Source organism: Aythya marila (genome assembly GCF_965140915.1).
Source record: "Aythya marila genome assembly, chromosome: 11".
NCBI lineage: Eukaryota > Metazoa > Chordata > Aves > Anseriformes > Anatidae > Aythya > Aythya marila.
Window position 1 is genome coordinate 17,840,936 of NC_139052.1, and position 23,097 is coordinate 17,864,032.

At 40.2% G+C, this 23,097-nt stretch overlaps 1 protein-coding gene across 2 annotated transcripts in view; it reads right to left on the reverse strand.

Annotated features, from left to right (window-relative positions):
• Positions 1 to 23,097, reverse strand: part of IGF1R (insulin like growth factor 1 receptor) — a 168,856-nt gene that overhangs the window by 20,567 nt on the left and 125,192 nt on the right. For both annotated transcript variants that reach the window (XM_082769459.1, XM_082769458.1), the window contains exons 3-13: positions 21,560 to 21,872; positions 18,974 to 19,119; positions 17,036 to 17,180; positions 11,325 to 11,539; positions 9,311 to 9,437; positions 8,002 to 8,240; positions 7,407 to 7,574; positions 7,006 to 7,210; positions 3,327 to 3,613; positions 1,663 to 1,799; positions 454 to 613 (exon numbers count right to left, since the gene is read on the reverse strand). In XM_082769459.1, the coding sequence (XP_082625585.1) occupies positions 454 to 613; positions 1,663 to 1,799; positions 3,327 to 3,613; positions 7,006 to 7,210; positions 7,407 to 7,574; positions 8,002 to 8,240; positions 9,311 to 9,437; positions 11,325 to 11,539; positions 17,036 to 17,180; positions 18,974 to 19,119; positions 21,560 to 21,872 (2,142 nt within the window). The remainder of the gene's footprint in view (positions 1 to 453; positions 614 to 1,662; positions 1,800 to 3,326; positions 3,614 to 7,005; positions 7,211 to 7,406; positions 7,575 to 8,001; positions 8,241 to 9,310; positions 9,438 to 11,324; positions 11,540 to 17,035; positions 17,181 to 18,973; positions 19,120 to 21,559; positions 21,873 to 23,097) is intronic.

Sequence of the window (23,097 nt, forward strand, 5' to 3'; positions counted from 1 at the left end):
GCATATTGATATTTAAAAAAAAAAAAATATTGCCAGCCAAAATCTTAACAAATGACCTGTTTCTTATAGAACTTTGCAACTGAAAGTAGGTTTGTTTAATTGCCACGGGTTTTGTACAACCCAGCTCCACGTTGATACTTCTAACACTGAATTCCCAACTGTGAGCTGGGCACCCCAGGGAGCCACAGTAGTGTGTTCTACACACCCATCACCTGATTGCACCTCTTATATGCATACAATCTATGAAAAAAAGCACCATGTCTCCAATACACCTCCTGCTTGTCAACACTTCTCAAAAAAATGGAACAGATGAATTTCCCAAAAACATCAGCAAGTAAGAGTATTCAGAGCACAGGCGAGAGGTTCATACACCCAATTACAAATGTAAACATTAAGAATTATTAAAAAGGCCAAGTCCCCCAGTTTGATATAGCCTGCAAACATTCGTCTTACATTTGGGTTGTACATAGAAAGAGACTGGCTCGGTCCATGACCCATTTCCAGCTAACGAAGTGGCCTGAACTCTAGCAGAATAGTTTCCAGGGTTCAGGTGAGTTAGTTTAGCTCCCCCGAGCTTTTTGTATTCCTGTCTGGAAACACATTCCCGCTTCTCCTGAAAGACAAAAGCAATTTGCAGTTAGTATCGTCACATTCCTCCTTGAGAAGATGATGTAGCTGTAAGATAAGCTTGTCTTTATAATTAAAAGGCCCATCTGATAATTTTTTTCTTCCAACAGCTTAAAGAGATGCATGGAATCCAAAAACTGACAAAAGGAAACAAAGGAATGAGATGTTGGTTGGTGCTAGGTGTTTGAAGTCACCGTTTCTATCACTGGTATGTAGAGGCCCACAGAAACATGTTAAGAAAGATCCCATTTTGTGTCTTAGTTGGCCCAAATGTAAAAGGGGATTAAATCAAATACTATTCAGTGATTTAAGTCTGAGTTATCTACAGATGTCTGAATGAAGACCACTACCATAAACACCATGCAAAAAGTTACTTAAGAATACAGAAACAGGTACATTTTAAAGATGACATTGCAGGTGAAAGTCAGAAAGGTAACTTTCTCAGTAGTAGCTGATCTCCAAGCTTTTTGTTACAGCCTGCACTGTACTGCAACTTAAAAAAAAAAATAACAAAAAAATCCTTCAGCTATTAATTTTAAAGACTGAATATACCCCAACATTAGATTTCCCTTCCTCAGTTTTGAGTTACATTTGGTAGTTTTTTGAAGCATAATAAAGGTGTCAAACTTGAACTTATTTCAAATTCTTGTTTAGAAACTGCAGGTAACCCCTGTGAGCACAAACATCTAATCTAACAGGGTAAGAATTTAATTTGTAATATGTCCAATAATAATTTGGACAGTAGACTAGCTGCTAATTCACCCTCTATATCAAAGTGCTACATGAGCCTCAGCAAGCTCAAATGTGATGATGTTAGCTTTAAGTCACCAAATCTCTTCGTATAGCACTGTCTTTTGCAGCATACAAAGTCAAAGCAATGAAAGCATACTACAGTTGTACTCAAACCTGGATTCTCCAAGACTGAGAATACACTTAGCCCAGTCTTGCTTAGCTAGTCAAATGTGACAAGATCAAAGTATAAAATACAAATTAGAGTTACAATTAATTCTGAACAGAGAAATATCAGATCCTCACCTCTCCATGCTGCCCATATTTGATTTCATACATTAGTATCAGCCCATTTGGATTGGTAGGCTCTAACCACCTCAGGTAGACGGTGTTTTCTTCTTTTGCTTCCCATGCTACTGTTCCTGGAATGTTATCTGCTCCCTCTGTAAAATATTTACAAGTGATGTGAGAAGAACACCTACTGCTTAAACAGGAACTTATAGAACAATTGATGGGAATAAAAAACAAAACAAAAGGTTCATACTGTTCTTTAGGTATCAAAGCATTGTGTTAAGTGCTATTTGAAGATCCAGAGAAGAAAACGCAGTTGCCAGGGGCTCGTTGGAGAGAAGTATTGCCTGAACTGCTGATTGCCAGAAATTGCAGCATAATGCAGCTTCACAAAGTATATTGGTGCTGTTTTAGTAACTGTGCTCTCTATGTGTGACAAAGAACAGTTTATCAGCACCTGGTTGTTCTCTCCAAACTTTCTGCGACACCAAAACTATGCAGACACAGCTATTCCCACCAAATGGCTGTAAACAACAGCCTGTTTGCACACGGCTGCAAAAACAGTAAAATCTGCCCCACTAACATCCCTTTGCTGTAGGCAATCTCATGAAACTTGTCACAGTTTAAAACAGAGTCCCATCAGTAATTCAGCAATTGCTTTATCCCTAGTCATTTTCACTCCTGATGATTTCATGATTTTTACTCAAATCCTAACAGGAGTATGAAGATAGTTTCAAAGAGAAAAAAAAGAAAAAAAAAAGAAAAAAAAGGCTACTTTTCCAAAGATACAGTGGCTGAGTTTACGAGAAAATTATTTAGTTTTTAATTTTCAGAGCTATACACTAAAAACTAGGAATGCTTTTTTCTTTTTCCCCCAACTAACAGATTTCCTTATTTCCTTGAAATAGGCAACACTTTTTGCTTTTTACTGACACAGCTGAATCTGCATTATGACAGAAACAAAGCAAAATTGCTACCACTCTGCATCAAATATTCCCAGACATCTGCTGGAGTCAGAAGCTCTTCGCTGGATGCATATGAGCTTACACTAAAATCATCTCTATTCTTCTCAGATGAAGTACAATCTGTGTAAGTCCCAAACATGAGTAGAACATTCAATTTCTCTTATTTGAAATATTCTAGATGCCCATGACTGGGCACAATGCAATACAGTACTCTTCCTGTTTCCAGGCTGGACAAATGCTTGGTCATTCTGTCACAGAAGAAACATTTGGCAAATATGCCCACCAGCAAACCTCTAACATCTGTAAACAGTTCAGCATGAGCATAGCAAAACTAAACATGAGCAGGGAAATGTTCCCGTCCTATTCAGCACACAGGGAACTGAAGAATAAAACCTTTAAAGCCATCAAGTCTGTGGCTCTCATCTACACAGCCAGGAAACTGATTCTCTCATAACCATGTAGGTACTAAAGGCACATCTGCACTTCTCCAGATCACAGGAAAAACTTAATACAGATCACTCTTTACACAGGAGAGACCAGAGAAGGCCATTAAACTACTGTAACAAAGCTTTATATAGTTCCAATTTATCTTCTTGCATTCACTGTTTACATTAAACCCCAATGCTTTCCTAACTGCTTTTGGAAGATTTGTCCCTTCTGAGATTGATCTGTTCCTGGAAAATAAAATAAAGCTTTATACTTGTGTGAGTGTACCTGAAGGCATGGTTCTTGCAAAGACAAAGTTGGAAGCGCTGCAGCCAAGTGTGTCAGCTTCATGGTTGCAGCTGTGAATATCAATGCGGTACAGAGTAAAAGGCTGGAGGTGGGAGATGACAGTTCTCTCCTTGCCATCCACTTTGGTCTCGAAGAACGGGTATTCCACCTCACTCTCCTCTGTGTCAGAAACATTGGTGAAGTGATCTGTCCCAGTCGTGTTCCTGTTTCGAGTGGCCAAAGTGGCATTTGCAATTCGGAACACGTCCCTCCGCTTCCGATCAGGTCTGTGGAGCAAACAGACACATATAGAAAAAGCATCTCTTAAGAGAAATTCATTTTTCCTCTAGCTCCAGAATAAGTGTGGGAAGAAAAAAAATACAACAATAGAATAGGTAACTATGCTATTAAGAAAATAGCTAAACAAAGGAAACTGCAAAACAAGAAGAAAGCTTTCTCTTAAGCTGAACCTGCAGCACGTCAGCACATCCTACTGCACTTTCTTGGTTGGAAACCTATCTAAATTCCAAGGCTCACATCAAGCCTCAAGATAAATGTACAAACTTCTGACCACCCTGGTGCTGGCACAATAAACTGAAGAGCAAGAAGAGTTTCACTGTTATTTAATAAGCAAACTGGATCTGTATTTAATGACAGTAATGTTGAAGATTAAAATAAAATCAGATGTTAAAGGTTTAAAAAGTTAGGAGAAAAAACTTCTCTGAAGTTTCCTTGATTAACAAAGCTAACTCTCAATAGGTTTAACTTATTTCTTTGCAGCTGCAATGGAACTGTAGAACACTGAATGCATGGCACTGAGAAAAGAAACCTTGGACGGCAGCTGCAAACCATGAAAGTTAACAGCCACTAATGTACAGCAATTTGTATCTCTAATTCTCACACCTGAACAATATCTCTACAAAGGAACAATCTCCCTATATTATAAAATAGAGCCCTAACATTTTGTACAGCAAAGATTTCACCAAGCAACTTTGCTTTACCTTACAGGCAGCCGTATGACATATAAGAACTGAATTAAACCTGAGGATTTACAGCAACACTGCTACTGTCCCAAGTCTAAGAAACTGCTATAATGGACAGGCCTGAGCGTCAGAACAAACATCAATACAAAAATACTCTATAAACATTTGGCTGGTATGAGCTAACTAACACATGATTGCTACATAACAGACATGTCACTTGGTCGTGTGTCAGATCCACATCTGTTTTGCACCAAAGCACTGACTGCAAGCTGGCTTTTCTACCTCCTGCTCTCCTTGTCACTAAAGTCAGCTGGACTGCTCACACCTGGAAAGTAACACACCAGGGGAATTCAAGTAAAAAATAAAGAAGAGTGACAGTGGTCACAAAAACGTTTTTGGCTTGAATCCTATCCCACCTGCAATCACTTAGCCAGTGCCCATTTAGCACCTGATCAACGCAATGGTTATCAACAAGGGTGAAATCTAATACACATGTACTAGAGTGAGTTGCAGATCAGGTAAGTAAGGCCTGCCCAAAACATACAACAGCAAAAAGCTGATGCAACAGGAGAAGTTAATTCACCATCAAATATACTGCCTTACCACACTCCGCCACAAAGCAGCATGTTGCAGAGCAAGCCAGAAAAGGCTGACTTGGTTTCGAAATCTTCTGGCACAGATTGGATGAATTTTTATTTTTATTTTTATTTTTTAGGATTTCACTACAATTTTTTCCAAATTCTTTTACTGCATCAAGTAGTCATTTTGACATTCTCAGTTGCATATAAACCACAGCACAAAAATAAATGAAGACAAGAAAAGGCCACATGGCAAACATGATTAAAATGTCAAGACATTTGACACCATTGCTTGTGTGTCAAGCAGTTTCCTGCTTTGGTGGAAAGGCACAGATAGAAACAAAAAAGCAAGCATCTAAGAAAATAAGGAAAAGTCTACAGATAAACATATGAAAATTCATCTTCTATTGAAAGAGAGGAAGGAAGAAAAATGTAAGAGATACTGAAGGAAACAACACCATGCACATGTAAAAATAAAATCAAATTGACATTAGGAAGAACAAAATATAAGCCGTTTAATATAAAAGCTAACTGTTCTTAAATTCAATGTCAATTTTTACATTAATTCCCATATACTTTCCATTATAAACAGCACCCATCTTATCCTGCTTGTTAGAGACCCAAACATGAAGAATAACTTGTCCTCCTGTGGTCAGGAGTGTCTGCCGAAGACTAACCACAGCCGTAATGTTTGAAATCTACCTCATGACTACAGTAATAGATATGGGGTCATCCAGAAACTGCACACAAGATTAGATCAACAGTCATTTTAAACAACCTTAAAACCACACAGTTGAATATTTTCATGCTGTATTACATGCTGCATTTTGTTCATAATATCCTGAAGACAGGTACAACACTGGAAACAAATACTACTATTGATGCTTGCATTAACACATTAACTAACTTCTCCCTTGGGAATGGAAAAAAAAAATAAAAATTTGACATCAGCAAGTAACAAGCTGCTTAGATTTGTCCCATAGAGACATTTCACTAGCTCATAATCTCTAATTTTCCTGACATACAGTCTCTTTAAAGTTGCTTAGCTATGCAGCTATTTCTGAGCATTACACCTTATCTGCCCTTGCTGTTACAAAACACACCCTTATGACAGTAAGTTAAGCAAAAGGGGAAACTGTCAAGCTTTCAGGAAATCCTTTGTGAACTGATCAGTTTATTTGTTACTTAGTTCAAGGTTCTGTGATTTTCCTTTTGTTTTGGGGAATGAAAGAAAATTTTGGAGAAAATAAATGACAATAAAGGCCCAGAAAATCACGATTGAGAGTGATATAACCTAGTTCTAATAAGCAACAGAGGCACACTTCAGAGCTCTCAAACACAGGACTTCACCATAAACTTTACCTGCCAACAGAGATGATGAGGTAGAATGCATGACTGAAATGTGATTGCTTACAGACTGTAACGTAGCAGCTATACACTGTGTGCTAGGTCCCAGGATCCAATTATCTGAAGTAAGACCAGCTTACATAAAGGATAAATTAGAAACTCAAGGATCAAAATCATCAAGTAATTCAGTAGTATCTACTCTATGATGCGTTACTATTCCACTTAATGTGTGTGCAGTAGTATTCATCACGGAAGAATGAGTCTATTTACTATTTCTCTTCAGGATAGGCCCAGGTAACCAATATGCCCTCTGCAATTAGTGCAGTGAAAGTATACCAGTTTCTATTCTGCAAGGTGAATGCACCTTCAAAGGCAAATAAATCTTCTGATTAGGAACATAAGCACTTAAATGGCTATTTAGAGAAAGATCTCATTTGAAAACCTTTGTCTGACACATGTTGCTCATCTCTGAGACCCTTATAGACAAAGAGCTGCTTAAGTGACTCTTGACTCTGAAAAGAAACCATCATGAAAGTCCTTGAACAATACAGGCAAGAAACCTTATTAATAGCTAAAATTGAGAGTAGGGTGAAAATTAGTGAATAAGAGAAGGTGCAAAGTAAGAAGACCACTGATTGTCTCACACAAATGGAAAGGCAATGTGTGTATGCTCCAGGTGTTATCTACATATGCTCTAGCATTCAGAAAGCCTTAGCTCCAGGAAATGTTTAAAAAAAAAAAAAAAATCAATTATTAGCCAAAGTTCATTACCTGGGGACAAAGATGGAGTTGTGAAGGAAGTTCTCAAAGACCTTCCGGTACTCTGCTTCCTCCTTCTCAGCTTGCTTTTCTGCCTCTGTCTTGGGACAAGCACAACAAGGTCCTTTTTCTCCCCCACAGCCCTCTGGCTTGGTGGGTTCAGTAGCTTCTTCTGTATCAATGGTCCCATCAGCATATCTTCGAATAGGGACTTTATCTTAAGAGAACAGAGGCAGCTTATTTCTTTCCCTCTCCCTGTTATGAATATGGCAACAATACACCCATCCCTTTGTACTTGCTGCTATTCCCAAAAGCATTGTGAAGCAGGGCTCAGGCTTTAGCGCTTGTCAATAATGTGCCCTGGCAGGTAAGAGTCCCAGGCATTTCAACACAACTGCGTTTAGTTTTCCTACCTTTGGAGCAGTAATTGTGTCTGTAAAGATAACTGTCCTGAGGTTGCTGCTGCCATCGTACAATATAGTATGAGAGATTGCCATTGGGAAGAGAGGGAGGATTCCATTTCACAATCAGTTGGGAAGAGGAGTTGGATGCTGAAATAACATCCAAGGGAATGGATGGCACTGGGAAAAAAAGAAAAAGGAAAAAAAGAAAATGAAGGTATTTTAAACCTGGCATGTTCCACAGTATATTTGCATGCAAGCATTCACAGTGAATCCTAATAAACTGCAACAAAAACCACCATCCTGTCTTAAAGAAAAAACTTCCTATATGTATGCCCCACTAACAATGGTTATGAAGGGTTCAACTGTAGCCATGTACAGCCCAAACTGAAACTGCATTAAAATTTACCTTCACCAGTGAGACAAAGCCTGATACCCTAAGGTATCAGAAAACCTTCATACAAATTTTAATGCTGCTTTTAAAATTATTAACTTCTTCTAGCATTGCATACATCTGCCCCAAAATTCTGTTTCTGAACTTGCACATTAATGTAATGAGCATACCTGCAGTATTATCAACCTCTTAGCTAAGAGGCCAGGAACTTACCTGCAGCATTGGTTCGTATATAAACAATTTCACTTTTTGCTCCATGAATATGATGGTTTTCCATCATTGTGAGGGTAACAGCCTTGACATAAATGGCATACTGAGTCCAAGGTTTCAATCCCTGCAGTAAAATTCCAGGGTTGTTCTCTTTGTTTGGTGGCAGGTCAACATCAACCATGTTCCAGCTATTGGAGCCACATGCATCTTGACCATCGTACTCCGTTACATTTTTAAATGGCCTGAAATATTCAAAGAAAAAAACTGTACAAAATATTTACTTGCTCCTAAAACTGTCGTGCATTTATGAGAGCACCTCGCTTCTACACTGCTCAGTGAAACAAATAAAACTTACTTGTTCTCAACAGCAGAATACAACAAAATAAAATTTGCTTTTATTTCCAAGCACTATAAAACTCAAAGTTCAGCTTTAGGTGCAGGTCTTATCTTTAGTCACTAGCAATAAGGCAAGGTCCTGCACAGAAATACTAATCCAGGATGTCTTTTGTTATCAGAAACAAACAGTGAAAAACTTCAGACATTTAGACTTCACCTAAGCATATATGAAACAGAAGTGACTTAAAATACTTACTGACAGTTACTTAACAAGTTCTGCTTCTGTGTCTCACAGCCTTGCTCTGTATGTCATTATCACTGTTTTGAACCTACCTTTCAAACCCTCCAAACTACTTGTACAATTGCTGGACTCATTCGTATTTTGTCTCTACTTTAAATCTGAGATCATACAAGGATATGCAGAAGCAGATAAACCTCCCAAGAAATTATGCTTTCTCCAGCAACTGTGCCACTTCATGATCAAGAGGTATTAATGCAGAAAACTACTGAGGTTGGATAGCCTAAATAACCCTAAACCCAAAGTAAGGCAAGTCATCAAGGTAATACCACTGATTTGTGACACCCTCTTAGTACTATGACTCGAGAAGTAAAAGATCTCATTAGCTATAACAACATGACTTACAGAGAGCTCCAAAGTAGTGCCCTGAGAATACCCAAGCCATCCATCTCAGTTTTTCAAATTTGAAACTACCACACGGATTTGGAACCCATTTGTAGTCATCAGTCAAAACAATCCTTGTTTTAACTGGGGCATTTGCTCCATCAAGAAAAGCATTCGAATGAAAGCAGGACTTGAAAATGAAATTTGTAAACAGGATGGAATCAATAAACTGCATGAAATAGGAACTACCTGAACAACTTAGCTAACTAACTGTTCTCAGCAAAACAGCAGTCAGAATAAAATTGTCTACCATCCCTTTACTGTCTCCATTAGTCTCTGAAAATATCTACTCACGCTTCTTTGTAGTAAACAGTGAAGCTAATGAGATCTCTGTAATCCGGAGGTCGATACCGTTCCCACGTTAGTTTAATCCGATTCTTCAGTGTAGTGTTGGAAACAAAACGCAGAATGTGGCTTTCGCCTGCAAGACAGAAGGACATCACAGGGCAGAGTTAGCACTGCATCACCTAATAGTTTTTGCTCTTTCTTACATGTCAGTTTTAGCTAATTAGCCTTTCCGGTAGTGCCTATGATACCACAATATGCCAACTCCTTATTCCTGAGCTTTTCATCCTCATTTCATATTCATTCAATATATATTTGAGTGTTTAAGGGTAAGCACTGTCCTCAGCAACCATTATAGCGTATGTATGTTAGAGCTACCTGTTTGTTACTTTTTTCTTTCCGAAGAACGTTTTCTTTTAATGCATCATCAGAAAACTCCTGAAAACTACTTCAGACTTTCCCTGGGTGAGAAATGTAAGTCCTGTTTATTCACAGGACTGGTTTAGTAGCCCTAAATTGATCAGCCAACTCCAATGTCCAGGCAGTACCTGGCCACTCTATTCTCACTTTCCAAGACAATTTTTGATGATTACAATCTGTTTTTCTGGAGAATGGACAAGATGGAAAGGATAAAGGAGTTGACATTCCTATTCACTGCAGGCTGGACCAAGAACTCCACAACTCAGTTCATATACTGCACAGCCATTTGATGGCAGCAGCTTCCAGCTACTCTACTGAACGGAGCTGAATGAAAGCTGCCAGCTTGGAAACGAACAGCTTCCTACTACCAACTCACTGAGTTTTCCAATCCAAAACAAAATAGCATTTTAAAAACTTAATTCTTGGATGAAGAAATAGTGCTCTAAGTGTCAACTGTGAGTTTCTAATGTTCCATAGATGCCTCTGAAAAAATAAAGGACGTTTCACCCTCATGTACACTGGCACTATTGGTGCTATCTTTTCAAAGGCAGTTTAGCTTTTGTTGATTCTTTTCCCCTTTTCAGAGTCAGAAAGCTTTCTGTAATGTTTTTTTTAAAAAAAAAACAGGCAGCGGCTGGCACTAGCCTCAGTGGTAGTAAGGACTGGCTGTGTGTCTGTAACTCCTCCAGGACTGCAAGCCTTTACTCTATTGAATGTGCAAAGAATGGAGTGTGCTTACAACAAGGATCTATGCCATCTGCATTTCTGCATCATGCCTAAAGAGACATTCAGCAGAGTACGTGTCCTAGTTTTGTAAACACCATCCAGAACAAGGGGACTTGACTTATACACAAGATACATTTTAATTTACTCAGCTCCAAGAACACCACAAATAGACCAAAGAAAAATGCACTGTCAGTTCTAAGAGTTTGAGGTCCAATTTGTAAGTGTTCCATCTTCTTAATTCCTACATGAGAGACTGCTTTTAAATGTGTTGGTTACACCTGGACACCTGATGTGAAGACCACTAAAGTCTACAGAAGACTTTCAAATAATTTTGGCCACTGTAGAATCCAAAATTAAATGGAAAGACACTGAAGTTTAAGCATACTGTACAACACTACAAACAATTCTCAAATAAAAAGCAAATAATTTGAAAATACAGCACGGAAAACTGAGTTTACAGCAAGCATTTCTAACAACATGATGCAATATTTGACCAGAGCTGAAAAGAAGCTTCAATGTAATGTAAATGGTTTATTTTGGAGTCTGTGGAGTTGTTATTTCAGCAGCCTCCTTAATATCAAGAAAGAATAGGTATCTGAGCAAGGAAAATACCAACAATGATGTAAATCTGCAAAGGAAACAGAAAAAAACATGTTCTTCATTGGCTATATCAAAAACAAGATTTTATTTCTCATATCCCAAGTATGTTCCTATTGTTATAGGATGCTGCTGTCACCAAAAAAAAAAAAAAAAAAGTGATTCTGAAAGTCGTTTTCTTCAAACATTTGTTACAGAAAGCCCACTGTAGTGTCTAACCTCTACATGTTGTAACCATCAGCAACATGGCCATGCGGTGTGGGTGGCTGTTTGAACTTACAAGAGGCTCTCTCCCCATTGTTCCTTGGATTTATATCTCCTTTGCTCTGTCGCCCTTTGGTTCCTGAAACTTCCTCCATACGGTAGATCTCAGAAACACACAGTTTAGGATTAAATGCAAAGTACATTTTCCCCTCCTTGATCGTCAAGTTATGATGGTTCCAGTCCCACAGCTGCTGAAGATTGTGGTTATCAAGCACATAAAAAGAATAATTCCTAGAAGGAAGTTTTTGAAGGAAAAATATTAGTTTTAATTCATAGCCAATTCCCACCAAGAATACCTTAATAAAAGCAAACTTTAAAAGACTTTATTTCCTCTCATTACTTTAAATTGCTATTCAGCAGAATAAATGTTTTCTTCTCTCCCATGGAGCAAGTTTTCCCTGAACGCTCACTTTGGTCAGAGGGCAGGGAAATGACTTCCACAGGACTCCAAAGCTGACACCACACCGTGTAAATCCCATTCCAACATGTGTTTTAATAATGAATAAATATGGAAGCCGCTACAAAGAATATAAATTCACTTCCCCTGGACAGCAGATGTCTACAATAGATTTTCCATTTTGTGGCAAATGGGAAGCAGTAACCACGTATACGTTATGGGAGGAAAAGCGTGCTGCAGTCCTGATGACAAAATAGTGAACACAGCTGTCTTGCTTGTGTTTACAAAAGCAACTGTAAGAGTTTGCATAGCGAGGCTTCCTTGCCTCTGTGTCTTAGTTTACCTTTTGGCCCAATAAAGATTTCCTACGTTGTGCCAAGTACAGTTGCGCCTATACATCAAAACCTGACAGTGAACAGTTGCATGGACTGCACAGTGCAGGAGCCACACTTCAAAGTGCAGAACTAACAACACAGGCGGCAGCAGCATGTGCTGAGCCCGCTCCCTAGGCACAGCAGTAGAAGAATATGAACATGCTTTACTTCCACAGACATTAAATGCAAAGTTGTGCGTGTAAATCCTATCATACAGGAATTCCTGGTGCCACTTCACTGTGCTGAATGCAAAATAAAATAATAATAAAAAAAAACAAACAGGTGCAGTAAAAACAAGAGAAGAGACTCTACATCAGCAGTAAGACAACACCTGCAAAAACACATTTTCAGATAGCAGGACCAGGAATGCACAATCGGGAAATGAGTTAAAGGTTTGTGTAGCTGATGAACCTATATCAAAACAACCTATCACGGCAGCGCTTGTTATTCCGTTGGAAGTCCTACCAACACAATTTATAAACACAAAATCCATTACTAGTAAAATAAATACTTGCAATCTGTGTAAGCTATTTTGCACTAGTAAGTCCGTATCAACACACTTGTAGTGCGTAGTTAAAACTACACTTTCTGTGCATCATTTTAACTAGAGAGTTTGTCAGAGTAACATGGCAGACAAACCATGGGGTTCATAAGAAGCTGACCACTCATTTATTGTTTTCTTTCCACTGTTTCAAATAAAATCCAGCATTAATTCCTTCCTTGTACAACCTGCCATGAAAACTGCATTCTGGTTGCAATCTGCACAGAACATGGTTTCTGCACAGTTGCAGTTTCTTGTAACATATGAAAATGCTCAGTGTGTTTTCAGAACATGAGAAGGAAGAGGTATATCCTACTTCCAAGTGTCCCCTAAATATCCATGACATGATTACTAACAAAGTTGATACACCTGGTACCACTGCACTCAGAAGCTGAGAAGAATGTGCTCCAGTGACTAACAGAGTTGAAAAGGGAGCACGTAGATATAGGTGTTAAATGCATCTTGCCAGGAGAGAACGATGATGCTACACCGCATGTGGGATTCAACAGATAGCACCAAAAAGCGTGTTTATTTCAGACACCTATTACTTTGTTACAGATGACTAAAATCCCTGCAGCTCTTTGTGTGCTGCTGAAAAGATGACACTTCACTATAATTAGCGTGTGATTAAGCGATGGCAACTAAGCTTTTCAGCAAAGACCCAAAAAGCTGGACTTGGACTTAATGCAATAAACAGAGGTGTGGCTCCACGACTACAGAAACCATCTTAAATATTTAATAACAGCCTAGCTTGTCTCCTGCTCACAACTGTGGCAATTATGCTTTAGACACTAGAGATAATTCCTGTATTAAAGCAATGTGGCTAAGCTTTCAAGAGAGGCGAATAAACAGGGCAAATCGAGCACACGCTGGTGCTTCACACAACTGCACAGAGTGGGTCACAGCCTGGAATTTCTGTGGATCATACTTTTAAAGCTTTACAGCATTTAAAGCACAAGTTTGAGCAACAGTCAGGGAAGGCAAACAAGTCCTAAGAGCTCCTATATACACTGAAAGTATAAATTAGGGGAAGTTATTCTGGCACCAATCAAAGCACCAGGGAAACCACACTTGGAATGCTATACCCAGTGCCAGTCACAGGAGATGTGCAATGCTGCGTGGCTCGAAAGGTGGAACAGAGGGCAACTGGAGTGCACTTAGGGCTTAGGTTATAAATAAAGTTATAAATAAAGATTATATCAGACTTTGGCTCCAGCAGCTGTGGAAAAAATAGGGATGCCAAGGAAGATAGGATGGGAAGAATAGAAGATTCAGTGTAGGAAAACAAAGCACTGCCAGTCAAACCCTAGAGACTGTACCTACGTGAATGACTGGAGAGCATGGCCTGAAGGACAGGCTAAATCTCCAAACAGGAGTAGGAAGCACAGCTGTTTGCAGGCTGTGCCATAAAAAAGCCTCAAGGCAACCTGCATAACCCATGCACACCCACAGGAGAGCATTCCCACAACAGGACGTGTATTCCCAACTGCAGAGCACCCACAGCTACTTAATTATTGACTGCATACATTAAAAACTTGCTCCACGCTCCGTATCTGCACGCAATGCTCCATCTGTCCACATGCACGCATCGTAAAGCAATGATGCGGAACACTACATCCACCCCAAAAGGAGACAGGGGTAGTAAGTGTTAAAACAAGCTTTCACTCACCCTTTATCCCCCTCCACAGCTTGCATTAATGACACAAAAAGTTCCTGAAAGGGGTAACAAACAAGTAAGTTTGCTGCTAAAAAAAAAAAAAAAGTGGCAGTGTGTGATCTGTGAAGGCAAGGGACTTGCACCAAAAGGGAACAAGAACCGGCAGAGGACTAGTAACTGCAGTGGATGAGCTGGCTACAGAAAACCAGGTTTACAGCAGACAGAGCCTGACAAGCCTGGAACAAGACAAGCAACCTGTGGGACATCCAGAAGAGAAGCTGTCCATCTCTGTGCTACAATGAAGAGAGAGAAGGAAATCTCACTGCAGAGCTGGAACATCAACCAGTATGAGACGTGCAAAAAGGAAAATCCTGATCACTTTACACACACAAAACACTGCCTAAGCAGCTGCCTGTGAACTTGGGACATGTTCCACACCTGTGGCACAGTGCGACCCATGAAGGGCTGATGAGAACAGAGCCAACGCGTATACAATAGCACGGCAGGGAACAGTCATGCCTTGGCAATCATCTCCTTACTCGTTCCTGAAGCCCAACAATTGCTTGTTTTCCAGGTACCCAGCCTGGAGACACTGGGAGACGTGCTGCCCGTGTGCCATCTACTCGCAGGGCAGCTGACATCGGAGATGGCAACGAGCACGCAGCACCTTGGCAGAGCACAGAACTGCCAGGCAGATCGAGCACCAGACCAGGAATCCAAATCCTAGAGTGGACACCGAGACCCTTCCAGCACATCTCCGTTTCAGCTTCCCAATCTGTAAAGGGGAATTCTTTCCTTGCAGTGGGAGCACATTCACTACCGATGCGTTGTTCCAAAGAGGTAATGAATACCCTGGAAACAACTGAAGAAATTAAATTCCCTCTAAGCTTCTCATGTTCTGTGACAAACGAGGCAGGCACCAGTAACTGAATAAGGAAGAAATATTGAAGCAGTGTTTTTTTCAGTACTGTTCAATAAAAAAGTGATGGTGCAGCGGGGGACAGTCATGTAATGAACAACTACAGTAATGGTTCTTAATTTAACCTCTTTCTCACCCCCCAAGGCAACACTAGCATAAACAACTATTGTTCAAGCAGACCAGTACTTCCCAAGTTAAGATCCATTCCCTGTTGTTCATAGCTATGCCAAAGTACTTGTTCAAGCTCACTTCCTTCTTGCCAGGTATCTACTTTCATCTAAATATTTTTGGAAATGTTATTTAGGTTGTGGTAATGCCTAAATTATGCTAGGCATCTTCCACAGAAAGCGAAAGAGGCATGTAACTGCAGTCATTTCCTAGCACGGGCAAAATTTAGCTCAGGTAATCCCACTCAGCCCCATTTTCCTCTTCAAAGCTGCACCACTTCCTTTTCTGTTTGGGAATCAGATTAAAAAACCTGCCACTTCTCTTCCTATCAGCTCTGCTTGCCAACATACAAGGTACCAGAAACATAATTACTACTTAAAACCCAAAGCTGAACTCAAATTTAAGGAGCGCAAGAGAGAGAGGGAGCGAGAGGTACAGAAGAAGAGCCAAACGTGTAATTGGAGTATCTGTTAGAGCACACCACATCATAAGTGGGCTGAATGAGCCTTATGCTCAGCAGTGACAAGCCTCTAGGATTTGCAATTAGAAACAAGCTTTTCCATAGAGCCAATGTTCTTACTGAAAAAGACAGTGTGCTTTTCAAGTGCAGGATGAAGAGCTGCCCTTTAACTTGCTCTGTCAGATGGTGGAATTTGAAGAATTCAAGGCTGACCAAAGACTAGCCTGAGAGAAAGAGGGAGGTTGCGATGAATCCCTCATGCTGTAACTTTATCCTGTCGGGGCAGATAAATCAGACACAAGCAACCTTTCCCATGACCTTCCCACCACCTTTTCCTATACGGTTTCCCAAAATTCTTCATTTAATAGCACTCTCATTACTGACAGAGACTTACTTCTCCCACAGAATACCATTTTAAGCTTGGGTTGCTACTTGATTCTCGTACTTGAGAACGAGCAAGGCAGTTTGTTGCAGGAACATCAGCACACCTCAGTGCCGCAAGTTCTGAGGAGATAAAAACTGTTGTCTCTGCTACCAACTACCATCATGGGAAAACAGGAGTTATATAGAGTGTGAAGTACCAGAAGTATCACACATTATATATACATTACAGCAGCAAAATAACCCACAGCGACCATTTCAGAGGATCAACTTTACTCTTCCTGAACAAGCTATTTTCTGCTTGATAGATAATTAATTTCATATTGGTATTTTAAGGAATTGCAAACAACTGCAACTTGCAAACTATTTCATACTAGTCTGGTCGCTTTCAATTGCACACCCTGGTTAGTGAAGTTCAGATTTCTTTTCGGCTGACATTCTCCATAAAACTCTGCTAAAAGCCAACCGTAACAAATTGTGAAGAAATTCAATTGTTTCTGAAGCTGCTCCTTTCTCAATGAAATAGAGCAAAAAAGAAAAAAAGGAAACTCTTGATCAATGTGAAGAATCTCCCTAGGAAAGGTGCTTGCTAAAGTGAAAAGCAACAGCAAAGTTATCATGAAAATACTCCTAATATGCTCAATTTAATATGCTGGCTTGGATAGTAATCCAAACAAGCAAAGGCTGTGCAATGGTGTTCACTGGGAGAAAAACACTGCTTATGAGTGGAAGAGAAGATTCTATAAATGGTACATGAATGTTCGTTAGGAGAATTAGTCTGTGGTTTTCTGCTGAAGTAAAATTGCATCTACAAATATCTGAATACTTACCCATCCACTTGTTCCTCTCCCAGAATATACCGCAGGTTCTTCAAGAAAGACAGGGAGACTAATGCATGGGAATGGCGAATCTTCACGTACCCTGTTACTGTCTCAATCAGGCCCATAAAATTCTCCAGTTCTGAAGCGATGTTATCTATATTAAGAAAAACGTAGCTATATTATTCCAGAGCTCATAGCTTTTATCAGCATTCTACTTTACTATCAGTTCAGTAAAATATTTTCAAAAGCAACAAACGCAAACGAGTAGTAGTATTCATCCTACAGTAGCAGTTATCTGCGCAGGCAGACCGTTGAAAAGCCAAAAGAAAGACAGAACAACTCTGGAAAACCACTCTTACCTTTTTCATACCAGGATACCTGTTTTTTCCCATGGATACTGTGCTCTAAAGTCAGCACCAAGTATTGAGCCAATGTTCTGGCACGGCATAAAAGACCCTGGTATAAATGTGTACATCCATACGACTGGAATTGCTCTTCAGCTTCGGAGCAAGACTAGGACAGAAAGCTCCAACGGAAAACGGAGAGTAAGACTGAAGATAAAGACCTAGAGGTACGCCACTGGTCTCCGGGGTGGCAAAAAGCACTTATTTCAATGACCTAGAAAGCTTTGGCTACAAAACTGGGAACTCTATGAAACAAACACAAAACCATGAGGATGTCCTCATGCCACAGAACATTTTCCATGCAGCATACTGAAGGTGATTGTCTCTAATAAGTTGTTAAAACCTCTTCAGAGCAAGCTCTGCTCTGCAGTAGTGCCCTCTCCCTCGGACCTGTACCGTCCTTTCCTAGGTCTGCAACACCGCATCCTTCACCAAGTTCAAGGTCTGTAGTCCTTGCCTGCTGTCATCATGCTACTGAGTTACGCTGCAGTTGTAAGGGGATGTTTTTAAGAAGCACTCAGGATGGGAGAGGCTGCTGTGGGGTATGTCTGCTATCATGAATTGAGGTCTTACCACATCACTGGGAAGTTCAAATACCAATGGCTGGTTCCTACACCAAATGGGCTGGGACAAAGTAAATGCTCTTCAACGCTCTTAGATAATACTTAAATAACTCTCCCACTTTGCTCCACCTAACTTGAAAATCTCTCATAGTGAAGAATTCACTAGCATCAGTGGGACCGTGAATGAAATAATCCACACACTGCTCTTTCTAAACCACAGTTTTTATTCAGCAAGAGGAAGGGAATCATGCGTATCTGAGTCTTTCAACCATATTCATGAAACCAAAAAGCACCTTCCATAGGGAGATACGTTTCCAACAAAAACTAACAATGTTTTTCACATTTTTTGCGTTGGTTTGGTCTTTCTTTTCATTTGTTTTTAAAACTCATCAACTGTCAACACTTCCCTGGCTGATGAATCACCTGACAAATTCAATCTGAACTTGTTCAGGACATGCAGCCCAGATGGCCAGCTCACCATCAACAACCATCCAGAGGCGCCGTGCTAGGCTCCATACAAGTTTTCAGAGCCGTTGATTACATGTTTTAGCAAGACACCACACCTTGCTCTACAAACTGAGGCTATTCCCTGTCTCACAGGGCCATGCCCTACTTGCAGAGAACTCTTGTTTACTTACCCAGCTGCAAGGCTTTTCCACTTTTCCACCTTCTCAGGCCTTTATTATTCCTTGGGGACTATTGCTCATCTCCCTGCCTAATCTCAGCTCTCTGCCTTTCCAAAAATAATAATAATAATAAAAAAAATGCCAGCTTTCCCTACTTCATAGTTGGTAGTCGACTGCCTATTCCATTAGCATGTTGGAGAATGGTGCTATAATAGGCCAAACCAAACAGGAGCACTGCTATGGGATGGAAACCAAAGAGTTCAGAGTTTTTAATGTTCCTATCATTATGCTGACAAAAGGAAAATATTAAAAGCAGCCTTATCAGAGGTTCATAAAGACAGGGCAATCACTTACTTCCACGACGGATGTTAATCAGCAAATTCCCCTTGAGAATCGTGCATCCCTGCAACATTTGTGCTGATGTGACAGAGTCAATGGTCTTCGTTTTCCCGTCCTCACAAATTTTGGGGCATGGCCCTTCACAGGGACTGCAGAACATACTGTTAGGAAAGAAAAGGAGACTGAAAATAAGTACATGCAGCTCTGAGTCCTCAGACTGCTTTGAATTCGGTTTTGAAAAACAGTTCCATCTGAAGTTTAAGAAAATACTTTAAGCTAGAACGAAAGTTACTGTACTTCTGCAGAGGCCTGCAGATAAATGTAATACGCCTGGGGGACTCCAGAGAGGCTGGAACATTATACCTCCTGTTTACAGCGAAGTGGACTCGTACCTGCTGTCTGCCAGTTTCTAAAAGGCTTTGTTATCCTTCTGAGCAAAAGGCACTTCAGGTTAAAAACAAACAAACAAACAAAAACCAGTGCCACTGCATTTACTCCAATTACAAGGAGAAAGGCCACCCTTCGAATTCACCCAGACAGTACTGAGTGCTAGTGAACTCTGGTGCTAATTCTGGCTCTACCTCCAAAACCAGGCCAGCTAAAAACCAAAGATATGCAAGTACTGTTACAGATTTTAGGAAATTTTCTGGCTTTGCGCCCTTAACTCAGTGTATCAATGATCCAAGATCAGTGCTAGTGAATTCCATGCTCCTGGCTGTTGTAACTTGGAAAAGACAACTGCAGGAGCATACAGTCCTGAGTGACGTGGAGAAAGTGAGCAGCCAGTTAGTCACTATTTCTCATAACATAAGAGGTATTAAAGCTGCAAGTTTAAACAAACAAAGGGATGCACCTTTATGCGAGGCAAAACTAATTTGTGTAACTCACTGCAACAAGAATTGGGAGAGGCAGACGAGAAGCCTAAACAGATCCAAAATGGATTACACAGATTAAAAGAGAATAGGTCCACCAATGACTAGAAAACATGAAGACAGGTACTGCCCCCAACTCAAAGAAATCCAACTGCCAGGCTTACTTGTGCCACTTCTTTTATTCACAGACATTTATAAGCACTTCTTAAAGACCAAATTCGAGGAGCAGGAATTCGGGCTAGTCTAGCCTTTGGCTAGAACAGCTTTTTAAAGGCTGTTACACTGTTGGCATACTCTTCTCAAAGTTAAACACTTCATGTGTGGACAAAATTTGCCCTCTGATCACTCCTTCTGGTAAATGTCTTTCCTGATTCAAGCGTGTTTTTATCTTACAAATCAAAGTGCTGGAATAAATATTTCATTATCACTTACTCTATATTATTGCTTTAGACAGAAAAAATGAAAGAAAAAAACAAACCCAGCTCTGAAGTTTTTGATTCCAACACTGATGAACATGGACTCGCTATTATATTTAAAAGAAATTGAAACCACTCTCTTCTAAGGCTTAAAGAAACATGTAAATTGATAACAACAGTTTTTCATGCACAAACAATAAAAGAAAGAAGCTTCCTTGTCTTAGTAGTAAGATCCTGTTTCAAAATCCTGCACTGTAACATGCCACAAACCACTAAAAGCTGCAGACACAAGCAAGAGGCATTCAGCTACATGTACAAAGAATGCTGGAAATGCCTTCCATTTGCAACTATTTGTTAACACCACCTCTGGGGAACAAAACGCTCACTGGCCTTGGGTTACAGCTCCTTTCAATCTCTGCAGCTGAGCACAACACTGAGATAAGATAGGATGGCCGTGCACTTCAGTGTAAGCACTTCCAACAGCTGGTACTGCAAACTCAGGTAGATAACAAGTGAAAGATTTCTCAGGTGAGTACTGGGATTTGAGCAAACACGGTGTTAAGTTGCTTACATCCAAACATAAACCAGAGACTGCCTTGGTACTTGACTGAGTGGATGAACGGCATAGACATACAGCAAGTGCAGGAATCATCACAACCACTCTCCAAAAAGCCCAACATCTCAGATCTTGAAGACATCTTTTTAGCACAGTACTGAAGCACTAAGAATTTTAGCACCCTGACTTTCCCCTTACTTATTGAGGTCTATAGCTTCCAAGGGTCAGCAGGCAGCTGAGGCTGTTTGCTTAACCACAGGTGTTAAAACACCATTGTTATCTTCTGGAAACAGTGAAAAAAAAGAGAAATAGAAATAAATATACTAAGGAACACGTGTGCCTAAAATGCAAGTACAGATAAAGCAAATAATATATGATGCAAGGTGACTCCCAGCATTTGCTCTGTGTGTGATAATGATCATCTGCTGGTCACCACTCCTGTCTTCCTTGGCTTGCCTTTTTTTTTTTTTTTTTTTTTTTTTTTTTTTTTTTTTTTTAACTGTCTACTTGTATTGATCTGATCTCCTCAAGTCCTTCAGAAGAATTAGTAGGAACTGACAATGCACAGGACCACACACAATTGGACAATCAGACCTTTAAATGGTGTCTAAGCAAGCCTTTACTGGGAAGCCATGCAATTCCCAATCATATCTTCTACTGAATGCAATTTGTATCACAAGGCTGCTGCAGAAAAAAGGGGAGAAAACAAACAAACAAACAAACAAGCATGCTAACAGATTTCCAGAAGCTGCATTACCTTTGGCTCCCGTTGCGTATGAATCCAGAGGGGCACTCTGCCATGCACTCATCATTGTGAATCACAAACCTCTCATATTCACTTGTTTCGGTGGCAGGGACTTTGGAGCAAAACTCCTTAGTCACGCAGCGCCAGCCCTCAAATTTGTAGGTGTTGGGAGGGCAGGTGGGCATGCAGACTCCTTCATAGTAGTAATTGCGGCAGGCCACGCAAGCGGTGTTGTTGTCAGGCGCTGTGCAGCTCCCCAAGCACTCGGGATGGCAACACTCATTTTGGTCTGTACAGGCTCGCTTGCCACATGAGCTGGGGCACACTGCAAGACAGAAGGCAAGGTAGCGTGAGTAAGAGCTGTTAAACACAGGGAGTGGTATGAAAGAAAAGTTCTGATCTGTATAAATCTGTGCTTTCATTCCCTTGGCTCCAGAGCAGCTCTGCAAAAGAACCAATTCCTGTAAAATTAACAAACTTGTTTTTTTCCAGTTTCAGTTTCCTGAAAATATATTTTTCTACAACCAAATTTATAACATGAACCAATGCAAAAAAATATTTTTTTTGAAAGCAAGATCAACATAAAGATAATGGAAACAACCAAGTACTGTAACCCATTCCACAGACCTAATATTATGGTGTGTGTTTGTGTGTGTGTGTGTTTTTTTTAAGTGCTGACTTATTGTCTTTCTAAGCATTTCTCATCTTTCCCGTTTGTACTTCAAATTGGTCTTTTACTGGCAAGAAAGCAAGCTTCCTTTAAACAACTTAATTACACTTGTACAATAAAGCATTGCTATACTGCAGCACACATGGTTAGGTTGACCCCAATGTAGCATCCCAATGTTGCTTATGTATGCAAAATGAGGTTTAATAAAGTACAGATGGTACACATCAAATACTGTGCAATCAGGGAGCTGCTATTTTCCCCTGAAGAGCGTAACAGAACTCTGCCTTATCCCCAAATTCCAGGTTCAGAGAACAAAATATGTAAGGGAGGAAAAAAATGGGGTGCAAATTTATTGAGACATTCATTTTACATGAAAGCCTTTTGGCTTGGAAGAAACGAACAAAAAGAGCAGAGTCGCCACCAGACAATCTCACTATTGTTGCATCAAACGAAGTGGCAGCATTATATTTATGTAACAACAACATTTTGATTACAGCGTTGTATGGCCTTTTAGCCATCCGAGTGGTGTGCCAGAGGCTCTGTAAACAAACACAGATAGGAAATCTGGTTTGCATTAAGTGACTGTTTTCCACTTTCTAACTTCGCTAAAAAACAGTACCAATAATAACAACGTAAAACAAAATTTCAGTAGTACAACTCCAGCGCGATCCAAGCAAAGCACCACAAGACACTGAAACTGAGCTATCTGAGCAAAAAGCACACAACCACTGAAGAAGTCCCTGTCCCAAAGCGAACACGGAAGCAACAGAGCCCAGCCCGCAGGGAAAGACAAGGTTTTAAGGAAGCAGAATAATCCCACAGAAGTCCTGCACTGCAATTTCTCTTTTCTGACCCTCACAAACCTGAAAAGCAGCAAAGC